The 20,916-nt window shown below is 58.8% G+C and overlaps 1 protein-coding gene across 5 annotated transcripts in view; it reads left to right on the forward strand.

Moving 5' to 3' along the window:
- Positions 1–20,916, forward strand: part of ZNF516 (zinc finger protein 516) — a 91,086-nt gene that overhangs the window by 56,664 nt on the left and 13,506 nt on the right. For all 5 annotated transcript variants that reach the window (XM_039839484.1, XM_039839493.1, XM_039839504.1 and 2 more), the window contains exon 3: positions 16,125–17,495. In XM_039839484.1, coding sequence (XP_039695418.1) covers positions 16,125–17,495 — 1,371 coding nt within the window. The remainder of the gene's footprint in view (positions 1–16,124; positions 17,496–20,916) is intronic.

Raw genomic sequence — 20,916 nt, forward strand, 5'->3', positions numbered from 1 at the left:
GGACAGTGCTGCAGAGGTTTGAGTAACTTGTGAGTCAGCACTGTGCTCCCTTAGAAGCCAGCAGCTCCGTGGAGTGTGTCTGCCCCCACCCTGGCCCACACTGTCTGGTGGTGCATGTTGTGTGACAGGATACCCACCCGGCTGTCAGCCCCCCTTTAAAACCTTGCATTAAACTTTAAGGATGCAAACTTGTAAGAAAAAAAAATCCCGATTGAAGAAAATCACCTAGTACGCCAACTTCAAGTAAGATGATTATTTCGGTTAAATCATAAGTATGTGCTACTATGGTACATACAAGAAAAAAGGAAAATGACTTGTTTCAGAATAAATAAGGTTTTCACAGCAAGATTGTAAACAATAACAGTAATGAGTGATTCAGCTTTTAAAGTTTAAATGCCTAAGAACGTACGTATCTATAAATACAGCTTTACAGTGAATTCGTTCAAAGGAAAGGCAAAAGGTAATGTGATTTTGATGGCATCGGAATTTCTCAAACCTTTTTATTTCAGTGTTTGTTTTGATTATTTAAAAGTAAAAGTTATAGGAAATCCCTTAACTTATTCGATAGTTACGCAAACTGCTTAAGTAGCAATCTGAAAACAGTGGAAGCACCAGTTGCTGCCTCGGTTCCTCCAAAAATGGCTCATGCCATCCCTCTGCCGCCGTGCCTCGGTCCCCATGCCGTGGCGTGGCCTCCACGCTGCTCATCTCAGACTCGGGTTTGCTTCCCTCGGGGGTTCTGATGCTTTCGTTTTACGGCAGAGGCGACCTGCATGCTTTGCTCGTTTCCTTCTGTAAGTACCCGATGATGATAAAAAGCTCTATTTGAAACATCTAGTAAACAGTCCGTGCCGGAGGGCGGGCACGGGAGCTCAGGTGTTTCGCGCTCTGCCCGAGCGAGCACACCTGGCGTTGTGGCCGTGCCAGCACCTCGTGTTCAGGGCGGTCTTCCCATTTATGGGCGAAAAGCGAGGGTGCCGGTCTCCGAGTCCAGGGGGCGCCTTCTCCGCGGCCAGGCACCGTTCCCTCACCCGCTGTGTTAGGTGCTTTTGGTTTTCGTGTTTAGTAGCTGTTTTTTGCAGTTGCCAACCCTTTCCTTCTGATTTTTCCATCCTTGTGGCGGGTTAGCAGTGTGTGACACACATTGATTGGTCACGGTTTTGCGTTGTCCGCCACTTGGCTGCGTTTTCCCAGATGCCATGGTGTGGACGCCGCTGCCCGTGATCCTGAACGAAGCGTTCGGGCTCAGAACGTCTCTGGTGGCTGAGAAGTACTTAGTTTAAGCAACGCCCCGCGCGCTCAACTGCGTGGAAGTTTTCGTGTCCGAAATGTGTTTCGGGGAAGTCTGTTGCCATTCGTATTTTGGGAGAGATTTGTCCTGAGTCAGGAAGAGTTCTGTCCGTAGCCGATGTGCTGTCAGGTGTTTGTTGTACGTGTTAGGGTGGCCGAGACCTGTGTTTATCTAGGACACGTCGCGCCTGAGGCTGCTCTGTCGCATGCTGGTCTCGTGGCCACGTGGGGCTGCCCTGCGGGACCGAGGACACGGGCAGAGCGTTGACGTCACTGGAAGTTCTTTGGGGCGCTGCTGTCAGAAATGCGCCGTGCCCCTCGGCCACGGTCACTCTGCCGCTCGCAGCTCAGCATTCCGATAGTCACAGAGTCGTGGCCCCGTCGGAAACACGTTCCTCTCAGGCGGGCGTCCCTGTTCCTGCCAGCTTTGTCCCCCTAAGTTCCAGGTCCCTGCTCGCCTCCAGAATGCGCAGCCTCGTCGCGGGTTGGATGAGGTGCTTCCTCCTGCCTCACCCGCTGGGGAAAAGGGCTCCTTTCTAGAAACAGCGGCTTGGCCACCTCGTCAGAGGACCAGCCTCACCGCACCAGGCGGGCGGGATCAGCCTGGTCCAGCCCGTGGGAAGCACACGTGGCGAGGGCCTGTGATCTAGAAATAAAGCGTCGGGAGTACGGGGCGTGGGGCCCTGCGGGCCACAGGGGCGTAAAGACGCACCGGTTCTAGTGCACGTGGCCAGGCCATGGGCCCGGGGCGGCCTGCTGGCACTTGCGTCGGGCACGGAGGCTTGGATGCCAGAGTGGTCGCTGTGCGCCCCCGTGTGCGGGGGCCTGTGGCCACGTGGAGAGGCTCCTGGGGGCTGGCAGCGTCTCGCCCTGTGTGTGGCTGGAAGTGCCCCCCTTACAGCCGCTTATTAAGCTGTGTTCTGGTTTTACAAGTTTTCTGAATCTGTGCTTTATTTTACTGTAAAAAACACAAAAGAATTAAGGTAAGTGGCAGTATGCTGGGGTGACATTCAGTGGTCACAGGTGGCTTGGCAGGTGCACACAAAGTGGGCCTAAACCTATGTTACAGAGGGGAAACTGGCTCACAATGGACTAGCCTGTCCACCATCACCACAGGTGCGTCCCACACCTGGGGTCCCACGGGTGGGCCTCACTGACGGCACCTGTCAGGCTCACACACTTGAGGCTGCACCAGGCAGGGCAGGCGGGGTCAGAGGACGTGGCTGGTGGCCATCTGCCCCCTCACAGCTGCTGCTACGTGCCTCTGCCTTTGAGAAAGGGACCTGTCCCAGACGGTCTGAGGAGTTGGCTGGGTTACGCTGTTGAGGCATGGACAAGGGCGTGTCACCGGTGGCCGGGGTTTGAGCATCTCCCAGTCTATGGAAGGGTGCTGGTGAAGACCTGGAGCGCCCCGGTTGGCCGAGGCGGGTTAGCGAAGGGGGACGGGTTGGCCTGGATGGAGGCAGGAGGCCCTTCTCGCGGGCTTCCCGTTTGGCTTTGAGGCTTCAGAGCACACGCCCAGGTGGGGGTTACCTGGCCGTGAGGTTGGTGTCTCAGCACACAGGGTACTGCCATTGGAAAGGGGAATGGCTGCATGGTCTACAGGTGACGCCCACCCCAGAGGAGCAGCCAGCTCAGGAGCACCCCTGTCGGTTGGACTTGAATTAGACGAGATCTTGGACCTGGGACGCTGTCACTCAGTGACAGGAGATGGCCTGCTAAGCAGACTTCAGCACGCCTCTGCTGTGGCTGCTTCCTTTTAGGGCCAGAAGTGACCTTCGAGTCAGTAACAAGTGAGCGTGGGCTGGAGTCTGGCTGGACTAGAAGCCGCTCACCTTGGCTGTCCCTGCCGTGCGTCTGTCACCCGTAGGGATTGCAGGCGGGTTCCAGTCCACAGGGAACTTTTTGACCCCGAGTTAAAAACGGGGCAATGAGGGGCTGCCACCCAGGGCCTGTGCTAGTACGGCTGGCCCTGAAGAGGACATGTGTCCACCGCGTCCCTTTTCATTGAGTCACAGTGAATGTGGGGACAATTTGTGGAAACGACAGGATCGATGGCAGAGAGGTCATCTGTAACTGACACAGCTTCACCGCGGTTTCTAAATTAGTAGAAACACTGTCAGGACACAGCAGACTCGAGTGTCTGGAAGCTACAAGGGGACCGAGAGCCAAGGGGGCCTTAACAGTTGTCCCGGCCAGCCCCACGGCCGCCTTGCTTCTTGGCCTCGTGGCTCACCCGTGTCGTGCTGCCTGAGCCTTTCCGGGGCTCCTGTGCTGCAGACCATGTCGTGGGCGGGGGGAGGGGAGGGGTCTGTGTGCAGTTGTCTGGTCTCCGCCCGATGCCAGCAGCCCCCAGCTGCAGTGACGGCCCAGACTGTCTTCAAGCTTGCCAGCCCCCTGGGGGCCGGGTCGCCAACCTCAGGGTGTGATAGCGGGCACAGTAAGCAAGTGCCGCAGAGGGGTGGTCACACACACTAGGTCTACCAGTCCCAGGGGCCAGATCCTGGCCCTGTGACGGGCACCTCCAGAGCAGTCTGGCCACAGCGTTCGGCAGCACTTCTGAGTGTCCGACGCGCCCCAGGTGGCAGGCGTGCTGCCGGCCGCCGTCCCCTCAGCCCTGACGCAGCTTCGCTGGGTGGTGTCGCTCCCGTTTTGGGTGGGAGAGGCGAAGCCTGGGCTCGGGCCCCAGAGTGGCTGCTGACACAGGCCGCCTGGTCTTGGCTCAATCTCTGCACTGAGCAGCGTCTGACGTCCCGAGGGTGGGCCAAAGTGGGGAGCCGGTCACGTCCTAGCCCCCAGCAGCCAGCCGTCAGTGCGTGCACACACGTGGCTTTGCCACCGTCCTTAATACCAGTGCGGAGCTGGCCTCTGCTCCCGCGGGTCCTCGGATGACATGGTTTTGTGCAAGGCCAGCGCCTCAAACGTTGGCGGGGAAAGAATCGCTTCCGGCCGGGCCGGTGTCTGTGTGGGGGGCCCGCACCCTCCGCCAGGTCTGCCGCTTTTCTCTGGGGTCCTTCCCCGTCCCAGTGAGGTGCAGTCAGTGACCCGGTGCGTCCGCGTTGTCCCAGGGAGTGCGTGAGGGTGCCCTGTCCACCGTGGGTCCCGCCTGCTGCCCTGTGCTGCCAGGGCCTCCGCCACGCACGAGCTGCGGCTGGAAGGCGTGGGCTGGAAAATCCTGCTGCTCGTTGCTGTTCGTTTCTCTTAAATGCACGGACAGCTCACGCTTCCTTCACCGTTTGGTACTGGAAGTGTTTCGAGGGTCACTCAGAAGTGCGGTGGTGGTTTGTGCCCAGAACGTGCCGTGGACACCCAGCCCTCCTGTCCCCTCAGCCTCTGGTCGCTGGTTTCCTTACACGTGGCTTCGGTGGAGTCCGTTGCTGAGAACCTGGAGACTTCCTGTAGAATATTTGCTATTTTGTAGTCGTCTTGAGAATTTTTTATTTTCTATCAAAACCCTTAATTTGTCACATAGATTAACTACCACTCGTGCTCCTTGAGTGGTGAAATTAGCTGTCTTGGTCCTGCTGGTGCTGTCGGGGTGTGCGTGAGCGTCTGAAAGAAAAACGGGGCCTGGTGTCGTGGGGCCCGGCGTGGGGAACCCTGACATCATGGGTCCCGGTGTCGTGGTGTCTTTTGTCTATGGTGCCTCGGCAGACACTGTCCTAGGGAGCCGTGCCCATCACTCGATGGGCTGCGTCACTGCCTTAGCTCAGGGAAGTGGGTCCGTTGGGCACGTTGGAGGAGGGTCGTGTCCGTTCATCCGTTGGTCCTGTGCCTGCGCTCCGGGCCTGGCGTGCGCTTGGCGTCTCCGTGGGGAAAGGCGGTACCCTGTGGGCGTTCGCACCATCTTCCCCTGCACGCAGACATGCACACACGGTGGTCACCAAAGGCACGGGGGAGCTGGGGCTCGCGTGGGGGTCCCACGTCAGGTCCCACGTGAGGTGTCCACTGTGCTCCTGGCCCTACTGGGGGGTGGGGGGGGTAGCTGGCCTATGCGCGCTGTGTCCACTGGGCTGCTCCTCAGGAACCTTCGTCGCCAGCACTGGTCCCTGTGCCTGGGGACTTCGCGGAGGCCATCAGGCAGGAGCAGATGGCCACGGGCCTCAGCCTTAGCGCCTGACACCCGGCCGCTGGCCCTGTCCTGACCGCTGCCCGGGGCTGGTGCAGCGAGTGGTTCCGGGACGTCCACCTGCACGTCTCCCACCTGGGTCCTTGGCAGAGGAGCGGTGCTTTCGAAGACATCGCGGATGACGAAATTTTTCCTAGATTCCAAATAGAACCAATATAACCATTTCTTTTTTTTTTTTGCTGCTTCATGTTATAGTTTTGGTACTTGTGTCTTATGTGATCATAAAGTTGACAGACGTCTGTGAGCACAAGAGGAGATGGGTCCCGTGTTCCTGCTGCTTAGCTCATGGCGGCATGAAATTTGTCACTTTAAGTTTTAAGGGTATGGACAGATGCTTTCAGCTCTTAAAAATAGCCTTAGTGTAGATACACGCGACATATTTTCTCCTCTTAGAGAATGGCGTGTTCTTTGAGTTTAAATTCTGGACTTTGCAATCGTCTGGGGTGGGGAAGCGTGGGAGGCCTCAGGGCTCAGGCTCGTGTGTAGCGATCTGGCTGGATGGCGGCTGACCCTGCGGCCCCCCAGCCCAGCCACCATGGTTCTCAGTGGGACACTGTGACTGTGCACATGCGACACTGTGCAGGGCATGAGTGTTGCATATGTGCGCACATGTGACTGCACGTGTGTGGCCAGGCGTGTACACACATAGGCACGCGTGCCTGTGTGTGAAGAAACGAGGACCAGGACCCACGGACGGGCGCCGACAGAAGCAGGTGGGACCGGGTGCCACTGGTTGGCGCGGGGGGCGCGGCTTCGGCCTGGCGACCGCCAGGGCAGTGACCGCTGCCTCGGCAGCACCCTGGGTCACCAACGGCTGTGAACACACCCATTTTTACGTGTCGCGTGTGGCCCTCGACCCTGTAGGTGCTTTTCAGTGCTGTGTGAGGTTGTGAGCGGCCAGCATTTTGAGGGAAATGGATGTTATAAACGAAGGCGTCAGAAACCCGTTAGCCTGATGAGGGCATGGTTTGGGTCCGAGAGAGGTAGCGTGAGAGTCTTGACAGGTGGCTGCTGGTGTTAAAGTGACTTTGGGTGACGGCGGAGACGCTCGGCCCGGCTGCGGTGCTCGGGCCCCGCCTCCCTTTGCCATCACGTGCCTTGTGCGTTGCCCACGCGGACACAGGGCTCTTGGAGGAGCTGCTCCCCTGTCGCTGAGGCCACCCCCACCTGGGGCAGAGCGGGCTGCAGCCCCTGAGAACGGAAGTGCCCTGGACGGAGACTGCAGAGGGGCCGGGCTGAGGGAGCCTGGCGGAGCCTGGCGGAAGCCCGGCCGCTGTGCCGCCTTCTCCGCTGTGTTGTCGGTTTCCTGGCGAGCACCGTCCCCTCGCTGGGGGACGAGCTCAGCGAGGACAGCGGAGTGCGCTGAGCTTCCCGCGGAATTCGCGTGAGGAATTGCAGTGACTCGTGAGGCTTTAGTTACCGTGAAGAAATTAGCACTGACCAAGACGACAGCTTTCACGAGGGGGCGACACGGGGCTGAGACGTGACTTGTGCCCTCAGACTCTCCTCCGAGCCGTGCCCACCCCCTGGGATGGCTGCCGTCAACTCCCGCACGTGCATGCACACACATGTGCACACGCGCGCACAAGCATCGCCGTCTACACGCGTGTGCACACGCGCGCACAAGCATCGCCGTCTACACGCGTGTGCACACGCGCGCACAAGCATCGCTGTCTACAAACCGCCTGCACGTAGTCAGTGCTCAAGAATCCTTGTTTTCAGTGTCGCTCTTCAGGACGCTTCACGGTCCTAAGTAGCGAGAGAGGCAGTAGAGGGGTGTCACCGGCTGGGGAAAGAGCTTGGGGACCAGCCGTGACCCCCCGTACTCCTCACCTTGGCCCCAGGTGGCCTGGCAGCTGCAGGGCCTTCTCAGGCAGCCCGAGAAGGGGCGCCAGGCCAGCAGGGGGCAGAGGGGCTGGGCGGGGGGCACCCTCTTGTCATTCAGCTCATTGACTTGGATGGCAAACGCTCCACTTGGCTTTCTGTGTTTTTAATTCATGGATTCAGGGCTCCTACTTGGCCAAGAGCTCCTGGAAAACAATCACAGAAATAAGATTTTGCAACTCCTTCTCAAAATAGAAATATGACTAAATGATTGAGAAAACAAATGTGAGTAACTGGGGCTTTCCAGAGATTTTCCGAGCGGCATGGTGTCCCCCGGGCCTGTAATCTTTCTGCCTCGACTTTTTAAAAACTGGGTAAATTGGCGCCGAGCTGTGAGTTAGGAGTAGAACTGAAGGTGCTTGGTGGCGGGGAGGAAACCCAAACGGGCCGAGACTCTGGGGAGGGAGCGTGTCCACGCGCCCGTGCTGCGTGTGACGGGGGTCACGTCGTGTCACGCACATTTCAGCGGCCGGCGGCCTCACGCCGTCTGCCTGACACCGCAGCAGCGACCTAGTGACGGGACTTGGGAAGAGTTGCTTGAGTTAATAAAATACAGAGTGGTTCTTTCCACGGAGTGTCTCTGGTGGAGTGGAACTTTCGAGATTTAACGTTCACGGAACAGTTTGAAGTCTTCACGTGGGAGACACAGTCTGCGTATTTCGTACTCACTCTCACGTCCCCGATGACGGGCTGTACGGTCGCTGCGCCCGGCCTTCCGGTGTGGACGAGCCTACCAGCCGGACCAGCCACTGCCCGCGTAGTTCCCAGGCCCCTCGGCCGCCTCCCTCTGCTTGTGCTTTGCAGTCCACACCGTGCTCGGAGCCAGGTCGGAACTGGCCACTGTGGGTCAGCCGCAGCCCCGAGGGGGCTGTGTGGCGAGGCGGGTGGGGACGCTTGTTTCGTGTGGTTGGCTTCGTGATGGTAACGTTTAATCCGTGGGCATGCAGGTCGCAGATCCCGGCCGGCGCTCAGGAACAGCCATTTCTAGAACTTCCAGTCTGCCTAATTCTGACAGCTCCGTGTGGGAAGGGGCAGGACCACGCGCGCCTCGCACGTGTGAGGCCCCTGCCTCTTCGCAGTGCTCCCGCGTCCACGCAGACCGGAGGGGACAGCCCAGCAGGCGGTTGCCGGCTGACCTCGCTCCCTTACACTCAGCCCTGACTCACGTCCTGTCCTTCTGATCCGAAGCCCTGGGAGGGCTGCTATGTCCCGAGCAGGGCGTGCGGGCCTTGCTCGCCCATGAAGGGACGTCACCCCCAGCGGGCTTCACCCGGGTGACCGAGTTTTCTGCATTAGACTCCGTGTCGGAGGTGGCCTGGGGCCTAGGCCTCAGACCTCTCGACTTGAGTCTCTAGGTGACAGAGACAGTGGGCCCACCTTCTCAGACTGGTTACGGCGTCCACACCCCCGGTCCGCGGACTGGTACTGGTCCCTGGCCTGTTAGGAGCCAAGCCGCCCAGCAGGAGGGGATCGGCAGGCAGGCAGGCGAGCGAGGCTTCATCTGTGTTTACAGACGCTCCCCAGTGCCAGCTTCACCGCCTCAGCTCCGCCTCAGATCATCAGGCGTTAGATTCTCACAGGAGCGCCAGTTCCTGGTACCACAAAGGTTGGGGACCGCTGGACTAGAACATACCTGTGCTTTAACTTTGAATCCAAGGTGAAAATACCTACTGTAAAACATTTTCAGGTCAGGTACTAGATTCCTAAAATATTGTAAGTGAATTGCCAAATCATTACATTGAATAAATTTTTCAAAAAATCAGATATTTGAAGGTGCACTATAAGGCAGACTGTCATACGACGCCCATGTCAAATGCATGTAGGAATATTATTTTATCTGAACGTACTTTTGCCAAGTAATTCCTATGTATCAGTAATCCAAAGCCTTCCACATTTTAATCCTCTGAGTACTGATGAACACACACAGACCAAAACGGAACGCGCTTCAAAAGCCCCTTTGATGAGCTGCTTTATCCACACGACGCATGGCCTGGGGGATGGAGAAATAATGCACGGTTGTATTGGCAAACCCTTAAAGCAACTTCTAGGTGTGCATCTTTTGCTAATAAGTACCCGTTGTTTAAAAGTAGGTGCCTCTTAAACCCCATCTCTGAAATCCGGGGGCCACATGGGTGCAGGCCAGGGAGGGGGTTATAAATTGGGCGTAGCTGCCACCTAGCGGTGGCGTGCAGCATGGCAGCTCCCGCCTGGAGCCTAAGGGAGCTGCTCCCGGCGAGGGCCCCTCCTGCCGAGCAGGGACTGGGTCCTGAGATGGCCTTTGTTCTGCACGTCAGACACGTTCCTGACTTTCAATCTGAAGACCATGCTGGTAAATCTCGAGTTGTTTTTTTTTATTTTAAGCATCATAATTTCCTCGTAAACACGCAGACTTTGGGCTTTGTATTTTTGGATAATTAAGCTGCAGTCAAACTTCTAAACCACATTAACGGTAGGCTGCGAGTGTTGTCATCGTCACGCTGGAAGCTAACAGCGTTACTTCTCTTCCAGAGTCTCACTCTGCCTCTGATCTCTCAAAATGCTTCTTGTGAAAGAAAAAACACAGGTGGTTTAAGTTCAGTGCAGTCTTGGTGGTGCCCGATTCCGGACCCCGCTGCTTGCGGAAGAGGGAAGATTGGAGGGAGACAGGAAACAGGCCTGGGGTGCTCGCTCCTGCCCGTTCCTGTACTTGCGTCCTGCTTGCTGACTTTAAAATCTCAGCGTGCCGTAAGCCCCTTCTCTTCACCACCTGCCTGGACTGTTCCTTGTAACGTTGGATCGAGCTTCTTACCTGTGTGAAGTGGAAACGTTTATTCAGAGCATGGTTTGTGAAGCTTTGCGTGATGGCTCTTTTCAGTTTTCATTTCCTTGCATTTTTCCCGGACGGATAAGTTAGAGTTTGCTCTCAGGTGCTGGCGGTGAAGGAGGCTGGGTGAGCCGCGCGGGGTCATCGAAGATGGACTTGAATTCTTTGACTTCAGCGTGGAGTAGATCGAAAAAGCAACGTAAACAAGCACGAGGACCCCATTTTTATGGTCCGGTGCGTGAGGAAACAGCTCTGGGTTTCTAGAGTAGATTTTATGGCGTAGCAAACTACTGGTGAGTGACCGGAAGCGTGGGTGGAACTGGAGGTATTTGATTAACCTTTAAAATGTTGATTTTGTCATCACCGAATAGTCAAGCTTTCAGAAAAAAATCTTTCCCAGATTTTAAGCCTTAGCTTTTTTTATGTAACGTGGTTACTTTGTTTCGTCATAAACTCTGTATTTAATCCGTAACTGTTTTTCTTGAGAAATCAAAATATAGTTTCTAAAGTGCTAAGATACTTACGTATTTTTCCATTAAGGTAAATAAGTTACAATTTCGCAAGTTACTTATCACCCTAATCCCGTCAGTGTCCTCTTCATTTAGACTTTGTTCTTATTATTTTGGTGGTTTTCATTTCATGCATGATAAGTGGGAGAGCTTTAAAACGCTTCTTTAAAAGAAACTTCTGGCCATTGGACTGAACTGTCCTTGACAGATGCTGGATTGCCAGGAGCAATTGTTTACTGTCTCCCGTGGAAACCGAAGCCGTCCTTTCCTGAAGAGTGGAACGAGGCTGAGCTGTTCCTGTCACTTTGGTGGCATTGGCGTTTCTGGTCCAGGGAGCCTTGGGACCTCCTCGTAGGCTGGAACCCTTCTTGGTCACTCGGCCCCTGAAGTAGGTCCCTGGGGGACGAGCCTTCTGCGGCCCTCTGCGTGACACCGAGTTGATCTTGGGCTCGTGGCTGTTTTTCTTCGTTTCTCCGGAAGGGGAACGTCCGGGCGGAGCCGGCCCGCGGCGCATAGCTCTGCACCTTGTTCTGCTTGCACGGAGGGCGTGAGTCCGTGCTAACTGGAAAGCCCTGTGGATATTTAGCCCACACTTTTTCTGGAGTGTGTTCTTCTTCATACCCACAGCTTCTTATGATGACACACTCCTGCTTCAGCACGGTTCCCGAGGACCAGAGCTCCCGTTTCTGGGATTCTCTTACCTGGACCATCTTCCCAGGGACTTTCCCAGACACCTAGGCCATTTCCCTTAATTCCTTGCCTTCTTGACACGTTTGTCCCTATTTTATGAACCAGAGCAGCAGGATGCACAGCTGATGTAATCTGCCGAGTCAGGTCCCTTGCAAAAGATGCTAATGTGGTAATGCAGAAAACGGGTTTCCACACGTGACGTCCCTCGCTGTTCAGGGCGAGTTCGTGCCGCGTGCGGGGTGGTAAGTGAGGTGCGGCGCGTGAGTCGGCGTGCGGGTGGGCCGAGCGACCCTTAGGTGCGGCGCCCAGGGAAGCTGCGTGTCCCCGTGTGCTGTTACGTGGGGGAGGGCCTGGAGGAAGAGCACATTTACTCCCGATGAGTGCGTTTGACCTGCACTTGCTGGACTCAGGCGAGGGGGATGCCGGCAGGTCTAGCCATGTCCCCTCTGGGCCCCTGATCACCTCGCCCCAGGTCTGAGCCCCAGGAGCAGGGCTGCCTGGGCGGTAAGCCCCTCGAGAACCTGAATCAGGGTCCAGATGCCCTTGGTGTTTTCTGCTCCTTTGTCCTGTAGAAAGAGGGGTGGACAGTGTCCAGAAGTCTGTGCAGTTGGGCCGTGGTCCCCAGACTTGTCTCATAAAATACTCAAGACGCTTGGCTGTGTAAATATAATGTGTGTGGGTGAAAGTCTCGGTTGTGGACCAACAGTGGAAAATATTAAAATCTTGAGCTCTCTTAATTTACCTGTGAGAACGGAAATGAGAGCAATACAGAGTCTAGAAATTTGAAGCCAAATAAATGCTTAAAGGACCGCTTCGTGGTGACTCTGCTGAAGCCATTTTTGGGGTTGGGAGGAGGACATCATGTTCCCAAAGCTCCTTCGAATTAAGGTAGTTTCACTGACTTTTTAAGAATCTCGGTGATAACGCACAAGCTTTCTTCCCTGTGTAATTTTAATAGCTTTGAACTTTTACCTTCTCTTAACCTTTACGACAGTGCCATCCCCCACCCACCACTCACCTTGTCGGTCTGAGTTTGATCACAGATGTCACTGTGAACGCAGTGTTTGCGGTTACCTGTCTGTTCGTTCACCTCTCGGTTTCCGTGGTGTCGGGGACAACCCCTGCTTTTAAGAGCTCAGAGTGCAATGTCACTAACTGGATGGCAAACGGGCCCACAGCTGCTGCAGTCACACAGAATCGAGCGGCCCTGCCTGTCACCAGCTCTTGACAGAGCCAGAGTTCTGGACAGGGTGTCCTAGAGCTCCCTGGAAACCCGGTGGGAGCCAGGCCACCCGGTGGGACTCCCCGCTCCGCCCCCCGCAGGGCTCCTGGCCTGTGCGTGATGGGCCGGGCGGGGAGAAGGGGCCCCACGTGCCTGTGTTTGACATTCTGGGCGGGGAGAAGGGGCTCCATGTGCACTGAGGACCGAGGGCTTTAAAAGCGGGTGTGAAGCGAGGCGAGCCTGCAGAGCGGAGCCCGGACCGGGGTCACCAACGAGGGGTCAGCGGTAGATGTGGTCACGTGCGTTTTGCCACAATAAAAAATTAACAGTGAAGGGGGAGCGCGTTGTCCTGCGAGGGCCCGCGGGGTGCCGTGCCTCGGGGCTGGTGGCGCATGCGTGTGTTTACGACGTCGCCTTGGGGACCTACACGTTTAAGTTCCTAATTCACACCTCTGAACTTCGGGGTCCTGAGGCTGTAAAGTGCAGTGGACAGCAGACCAAGGTGGTAGTCAGAGCCTCAAGAGAGTCTCGCAGCCCTCAAAAGAGAGAATGAGTCTCCTTAGCCCCTCACAGCCCTCACAGCAGCCTCTGTGACCTGCAGCCTCAAGCAGCCCCTCAAGAGAGTCTCAAGGGTGGGACCAGGTCCCACAATGCTGGAGTTTGAAAACCACGTCCAGGAAAGTGGAGAGAAACAGGAACGTGGGTGTGTGCGGGTCACGCACGTGAGCGCGTGGGCCGACGAGTGAGCAGGCCGTGGAAGGTGGCCGCGTCTGCGTGTGCCGCGTGGGGCGTGTGCAGGGTCACACGTGTGCTGCGCTGAGCCTGGAGATCCAGGTGGCCCCAGGGTCCCTGCGTGCTGCGGTACCTCGGCAGCGCCGGATGCTGCATCTGAGCGCCCCATACCCGCGGCGACATGCTGGGCGTCCCGAGCCTCGGGGCGCTCACGTTCCCCCGCCACTTAGCCTTCTGGCCAGGTCGAGTGCAGCGTCCACGTACGGCGCATGCCGCCGTGCCCACAGCACCCGCTGTCCCTCCTGTGGCGTGACGAGGTGCCCGGGCACGGTGCTTCTAAGGGGCCGTGTGTCCACGGAGTGCGGGGACCTGGGAGAGTGGCAGTGCAGTGGCGGGCGGCGGGCAGCTGGGGGACGGTGGAAAGCGAGGGCCGCCTCTGTGCCGGCCAGGCCGTCCGTGACGGTGGAGGTGGTGGGTGGAACTTGGTCTTGTGGAAGCTCGTGGTGCAGGTGAAGGGCCCTGGTGAATGACGTCAGAAACGTCTCTGAAGAGCTGGGGTCAGAGGCCTGAGACCCATGGCCTCTGGGGCCACCAGCGAGGCCCTGTCGCGGTCTGGGCCTGGACGCACCGAAGCTGGGCAGTTCTGTGGCAGCCCTTTGCCCCCACTTAGTGGGTTTGTTCCCAGGGCTTAGGTGCTGCCAGGGGCGGTGGAGGGCGGTGGGCAGGCCTCCGGGCAAATCTTAGTTGACCTAGAGTATGCTTTTGAAGTTCAAGTTCACCAGATCTGTGCACTGAAGACTGTCCGCTGGGCAGGTCTTACAGGCGGCCGGTTTGCAGAAGCCCCTGGTCCCCATTACCCTCCTGCTGACCTCACGTGATGGCGCTGCCCCAGCGTTGACTGTCCCCAGAGTCGGGAGGCTGCTGGAGGGCAGTGTGGCTTCGTTTCTCAGATGCCGGCTCTGCCCGGCCCCGTGGGTGACATCGATAGCCGAGATGTCCTTTGCTTCAGTTTCCTACCTTGTGCCGTGGTCAGAGGCCCGAGCGTTCTGCTGTGCTGTCTGATGACCCTTCTTGGGAGCGTGACGCATGGGGACTTGGGCAGGTGCTCTGAGCACTCCCGGATGTGCCGTGTCAGATGGCACAGGCCGTCTTGATCAGCACAGGGGTGCCACTCGCCGCCTGTGCCATGTGCTGTCATGAAGCTGTCTTCCTTCAGTTAGGGAAACACCAGGTCCCCAGCCCCAAAGCCGCTCGCTATGGAAGTTTGAAAGTGATTTGACATAGCGAGCGTCATTCTGATTGATGAAAGGCCACGACTTCCCCCCGGTCCCAGGCGAAATGCCCTTTCTGTCAGCGGGGCTTTCCAGGGCAGCCCGGCCGCCTTCTGAGTGACACCAGGCACCGTCTGGGACACACGAGCGTTCCTGACGTTCCTTTTGGAGCCAAGAGCAGTCGGGAGACATGGCCCTCCGTTGCCTTACCTCCTGACCAGCCCTGCTGGTGACTACTGGTGACGTTTATGTGGGCGTCACCCTTTAACTTTGCTCACGAGCAGCTCGCCAGCTCCCTGCAATGGGAGCCGAGCGTTTGTGCCTGTGCTGTCCCAGCCCCGTGCCTCCTGCGACGGACGCTTCTGTGGGGGGTCCCCTCAGAATGCGCTGGGATTCCCGGGTCCCAGTGCGCTTAGGAAGGAGGCGAACAGATACCCGTGTCCCTAGGGGACGTCAACGTCTCCAAAACAATCTTATTCCAAAGCCAACGGGAGAAGCTGACGTTTTACTGTCTTCACAGTGAGGCAGTGGTGACGAGACAGTTCTTCCCAAAACGTATCGACGAAGGTTTGAGACCCAGAAACATTTGTAAACCATCCAAATTTTGGTTTCTGGATTTAAGGAAGCCCAAGGTTGTCAATGCAGACGTGAAAAGGAATTTTCTGGAAGTCCTGTTAAACGCACTGGGTGGCCGTCTAGCCTGACTTCGCAGAAGGTGTAAAACTTGGCTAGGAGGGTCGGGCCCAGTCGCCACTAGGTGGTGGCCTCACTGGCAGGTGGCATTTATCTGGGAAGGGCCTGGGTCCCATCACGTAGCTCTTCTGAGACAGATCTCATGCACCCAGGCCACCTGTGTCCCCCAGGGACCCCAGGCAGGACACTCGGGGCAGAGGCTGGGGCCACGTCCGCTGCGCCCTGTTTTTCAGTGTCCTGCCGAGAAGGGTGTGGCGAGTAGTTCGGCTCCCCCTTCCCTGTCACGCCTCCAAAGGAGACTTTCGGTGTCAAGGTTTTGGATTTGAACATTAGACCTCTTAAGAGAGTCGTAGGCGCCTTTGGGGGTCAGGCCCATTGATCTGTGGCTGTTTCAGGGGCAGCCGGGGGTCCCGAGGCAGAGTGAGCTGTGTCCCTGCCCTGCCCTTTGTGGTCACGGGCCACGTAGGTGCCTCTCGGAGTCGTCCTTACCTTGAAGCGGTCGGTGACGGACACGCCACATGAGCCCCAGGGGGCCTGCATGTAGCGGGCCCTTCGCAAGTGCTGGAAAGCCTTGTGCTGTAAGAGAAGTCTCTCCTGGTGCCTGGGAGGAGCCATCACCCTCTGCTAGCTGGGGAGCGTGTGGTCACTGGCCACTAGGTGTGCAGTCTTGTCATTTCAATCAGTTCAAACAAGCAGCTCCCCTCCTGCCCCCCAAACGTCGTCATTGCTGGTCAGTTTGGCCAGCTGCTCACGGGGCCGCGCAGAGGGCCAGCCAGACTCAGGAGGGCTGTGGCCGCGGAGACGGGGTACACCTCGGGCGTGCCGCCGCGCCTGGGGTGCTGCTGGGCCTTGTGCTGTTCTCCCGAGGTGGTAACTTCACGTTTTACGTTTGACCCTCCAGGGGGAAAGCCACGCCGCTGCTGCTGCTCCGAAGGCGTCGCGTCGCCTGTGCTCTGCAACGGAGACCAGAGTCACGGCCGCGGCGGTGGCCCGTCGGAGAACGGCACCGGGGCGCCGAGCGGGGCGGCGGCAGCCTGCGTGTGCCTGCTGGACGACGGCCGCGGGGGGAGGCCCCGGACGCCGGAGCAGCCCGGGCTTCCCGTGGACTCGAAGACGCCGGCGGCTCGCTCTCGGCGGGACGCCTCCGGCCCGAGGGGCACCGCGGCGTCCCCTCCGCGCTCAGAGCAGAGCTTTCGGGAAGGAGCGGGTCTGCGGCTCTCCCCCCGGAAGGAGGAGCCTGGTGACGCGCACAGCCGGGGGCGTCCCGCGGCCGCAGACCTGACCCCGCTGGACCTCAGCCACCTGTCAACCCGGGGCGACCCTGGCCACAAGGACCTGGCCGCCTCCTTGCAGGCGTCCCTGGCCGTCCACCTGTGTCCCTACTGCAGCCACAAGACCTACTACCCCGAGGTCCTGTGGATGCACCAGCGCGTCTGGCACCGGATCAGCTGCACCTCTGTGGCCCCCCAGTGGGTCCAGCCCAACGGTCACAGAAGCATCAGGAACAACCTGGTGTTCCTTGTCCGGAGCGGACGCACTGGCCCCCCGCCCGCCCTCGGGGGCAGAGAGTGCCAGCCGCTGCCCATCGCCCGCTTCACGCGCACTCAGGGGCCGGCCGGGGCACCGGGGCCCAGCGGCAGCTGCTCACCCACGGCTGGGGTGGCACGGGCCACCGGCACGCCTCGGAGCAGGGAGGGCCACCCCGGGGGCCCCTGCGCACTCTGGACGGCCAGCCCCGAGGGGCCTCGGCAGACCAAGCCTGGCCACGGTCCCGAGCAACACGGCTCCCTGGCCCAGCTGCCCCCACACAGGCCCAAGCAGGAGGCCGGCCCCAGACCCGGGTCCGCGGGCGGTGGCTTCAGCAGAAGTGCCACGCCCACACCCACTGTCATCGCCCGTGCAGGCTCCCAGCCCCCAGCCCCCGGCCGGCTGGGGGATAAGTATGTCGTCCCACCGGCGGGGGCTGGCGGTGGCCCCCCAAGTAAGCACAGTGTCCCGGAACCATTGAAAGCCAAATTCAGCCCTCAGCCTCTGGGTCAGCTGCATGCGAAGGGCGACGGCCTGGCCCTCCCCGCCTCCACGGCTGGCCCGGGCTGCCGGGGGGACACGGCTCTGCAGACCCCACCCACCCCACAGGCCGCCCGGCAGGAGCCGCCCGGGGGCCACGAGAAGCATGTGGACATCCTCAGCATTTTCAAGACATGCATCCCCAGGGACTTCACCACGCTCTACCAGAGCTGGGGCGCCAGTGGCTCTGCACGAGAGCACAGAGGTAAGCCATGGGGCCTGCTCCCCGCCACGGAGCGCATGGGCCCAGGGACCCCTGCAGGAGCCTCCCATGAGCTCATCGGAGCCACCCCATCTGGGCTCCTGCCTGACGTCAGTGGGCCCGCGGCCTCCCCCCACGCTTGCGTGTTTATGTGGGGTGTGGGTCCCTCTCTTCCATGCCGATCTGTGATGGGAGCAGGTAGCTTTGTTGGCACTTCGCACGGGGCATGCACATTGTCTCTTCTGTTCGAGAGGACGTGACCATTCGTTGGAAGCGGCTGAGTTTCAGTTTCATACACATCCACTGTCAGCCCAGCCTTGCGGGTTATGAGCGCACCACGGGAAGCGTGGGGGATGGACTCATGTTAGAGCTCTGTCTCCCTCTGCCGCCAGCACCTCGGCGGTGACACGGTAGCAGTGACGGGGCCAGCTGTCCCCACGCGCTCCGTCAGCCGCGATGCCCTTGGTCACGGTTCTCATGTCACCCCGGGCCCACTGGGAGAGCCAGGTGTTTCCCAGGAGCTCAGGCCGTGAGTTCGCCCCTGGGCCGTCCTCACTGGCTGTGGACAGCCTGGACACGTGCCCCTGTACGTTTCCGCAGCAGGTCACCAGTTACGGTGTCCTCTGAGATCCAGTTCAAAGCCCAGGAAGCTGGAAGCACTCGGGGGGCCGTGGTTCAGGGTTCGGGGGCCATTGTCAGTGGAGAGGCACCTGGATCCACCGTGTGTGACATCCCAGTGGACAAGTGCAGATCCTTCGCTAAGTCCTTGATCTTCTCTTGTGACTCTGGAACCTTCCCTGCACCCACGGGTACCTGGAGCCAGCTCGGCCGGGCAGGCGATGCCTTTGGTTCTCGTCACCCTTAGAGAAAAATGAGGAGTTTTTTGGCTGGGAGAAAACTCGGGCATTCCCCAGCCACCGAGATGGCGCTGGTGGCGTCCTTGTTTGAGGCTGGCCCGGGTCCCGGGTCTCGTGCAGGCTGTCTGCGAGGAAGTGGGGTGCGAGTGTGTTGGGTGTCCCCGCAAGGTGGGAGCCAGCCTCAGTTCTTTAGGGGGGATTTTCTTGAACTCCGAAGCTGGGAAGTTTTAGACAAGAGACGACAGGTGTGAGTCAGCGGGTGCCTGTGTTCCTGGTGGCCATCAGCTTTCCACCCAGGCCCCCGTCACTGCACGCCCTGCGAGCGAGCTGCGCGTTTGCACCAGTTGTAGTGGCGTCCGCCCCTCAGGGCGCTGGGCTTGCGATGTGGTTGGTCACACGCCGGTGCCTGCAGGCATCACACAGATGGACCCGCAGGCTGAGACCTGGTGCGCGTCCTGCCCGCTCTTCGGAGGCCCTGTGTGCTGCCTGTGGCCTGCGTTGCTGCCTGCTAGTTTTCTCCCCCAAAAGAACTGGATTTGAAGTTAAGGGCTGTGCATTTCGGGTGAAAGAAATTGAAATAGAGTAGCTTGAAACGTTTCCCTTTTCCTTAAAATTTTTTAAAATAAACGGTTCTAAGGCTTTGTTTTTCTAAGCAGAAGTTAAACACTTACGTTTACAGGTGTCACGTGCCCAGTTGTCCGTGAAGCGTGCACGTGGTCTCGGCTGTGTCTGCCCTCCTGCGGCGTGCCCCAGAGGCAGGCAGGTGGCGTCGGCGATCGCGGTGTCCCCGTCCGTGGCGGAAGCCGTCAGCGTTCTGACCATTTCGTGCTGTGGAGTGCGGTTTTAGTGTCGCTGTTTCCGTGTTTAGTGATCAGCTGGTGTGAATCCCTTATCGGCCCCCGCGAGGCGGCCACATGGCTTGACCTACCCCAGAGGGACCCTTCCCCCAGACAGCCCTCTTGTCGGCCCTGGTCTCACGGTGGTGGCCACTCGGAACCAGCTGGGAGACTTCCACGTGGCAGTCTTCAGCGCGGCTGTCTGCCTTCCCTGGGTCCCCTCTGCTGCTCGAGCCCCTGAACCTGCGCAGGTCCGGCCCGGGGCCTGCAGGGCCGCGCCGGTCCCCCTCCCCGCTTCGGAGGTGTGCTGGTAGCACTCTGTGTGTGACGCAGCCGGCAGGAAGTCCAGCAGCCGTGGCGTGGCCGAGGGCGGACGGTCCCTCACGGGGCCTCGGGTCCTGCTGCCAGCTTAGGGACTCTGTGCGGCCAGAGTTGGCATCGCGGACACGTCCCCGAATGTGTCCCCACTGCGTTCCCGAGCGTCTGTTTCCCCGTGCGTGCGGCACCTGCTCCTCCTCGAGCACGTGGTCACCGAGTTTCGCTTCGTGCCTCCAGAATCTTATTTAATTCACTGCTGTCCTGAACCATTTTTGGACTTTATCCCACGAATCCGCCAGCACTTTTTGGATCTTTGTTGTCAGATGTGCTCTGTGTGTCCTGGTGCGGTGCCATCTGCAGAGTGAGGGTCACTTCTAGGCAGGCCACTGGTTCAGGTGTTGCTGTCGCATCACCTCAGGTGGGGGGGGGGCAGAAACATGGGGAAGAGACTCTCCCAGCGGCCGGCAGCCCACCCGCTGTGTCCGCGAGCGTCGCGGGCTGGGGTGAGGTCCTCTGACCTTGGCAGTGGGTGCTTTTAGATGGAGGACTTTGCCGACGTCTCTGACGCATCAGGTCTTTCAGAAGGTGTCATAATTCTCAGAGACCTTTTCCACACATGTTCTCACTGAGTGACGTTCGCGTAGAAGTCCTGCCAGACGAGGGAGGAGTGACGTGGAAAGGACCACGGTCATGTCACTCAGGGCCTCGGCTCACCCTCGAACGACGAACAGCGCTGTGTTTCCGTAATCGGTGTTCGGTGTGGCTGCTGAGTCTGGAGGTGCGTGCGCGTGCGTGACGTGAGTGGTTTCTTGGAAGAGCGACGACAGAATACTGAGTCCTCTGTGTTTGCAGGCTCTGCGGCCCGCGTTACTCGATAGTACGGGTTTGGGAACAAAAACCGAAAAGCGATAGGACGGGCTAGTGCCAGATGGAGCACTGCGTGAACCGCGCGTAGCGAGACTTGACATAATCACTTACGGCGGAGACACGTCAGCGCGACGGTGGCGGAAGCCTCGTGCTTCGTGCGAGCCTTTTCAGACTCCGCAGACCGCCTCACAGGAGGGAGCCTGGCGGGCCCCCGGAGCTTCAGGCCCCTTCCCCGCCTCCGGGCGCACCTGCCACGCACACCCGGCTTTCCAGGCCAGCGCGTTGGAGGCGTTCGCCCGCCAGAGTCTTCAGCTCACACCCAGCGTGTGGCCTCTGGAGTAACTCGGGTGCGGGCACGACGTTACTGGCCACGAAGGGCAAGGGTCTTTTCTTTAAAAGTAAAGAGGAAACGAGATGATAAAACGCAGGGGAACACAGCGCGTGTGCGTGTGTGTGCGTGGGGCGTGTGCACACACTGATGCAAACTTAATTCAAGGGAATCATGCGTGCGTAGAAGCGCCGTTTTTTTTTTTTTTGCAGCTAGTT

Source organism: Pteropus medius, unplaced genomic scaffold (assembly GCF_902729225.1).
Source record: "Pteropus medius unplaced genomic scaffold, Ma_sr-lr_union100, whole genome shotgun sequence".
NCBI classification, from domain to species: Eukaryota; Metazoa; Chordata; class Mammalia; order Chiroptera; family Pteropodidae; genus Pteropus; species Pteropus medius.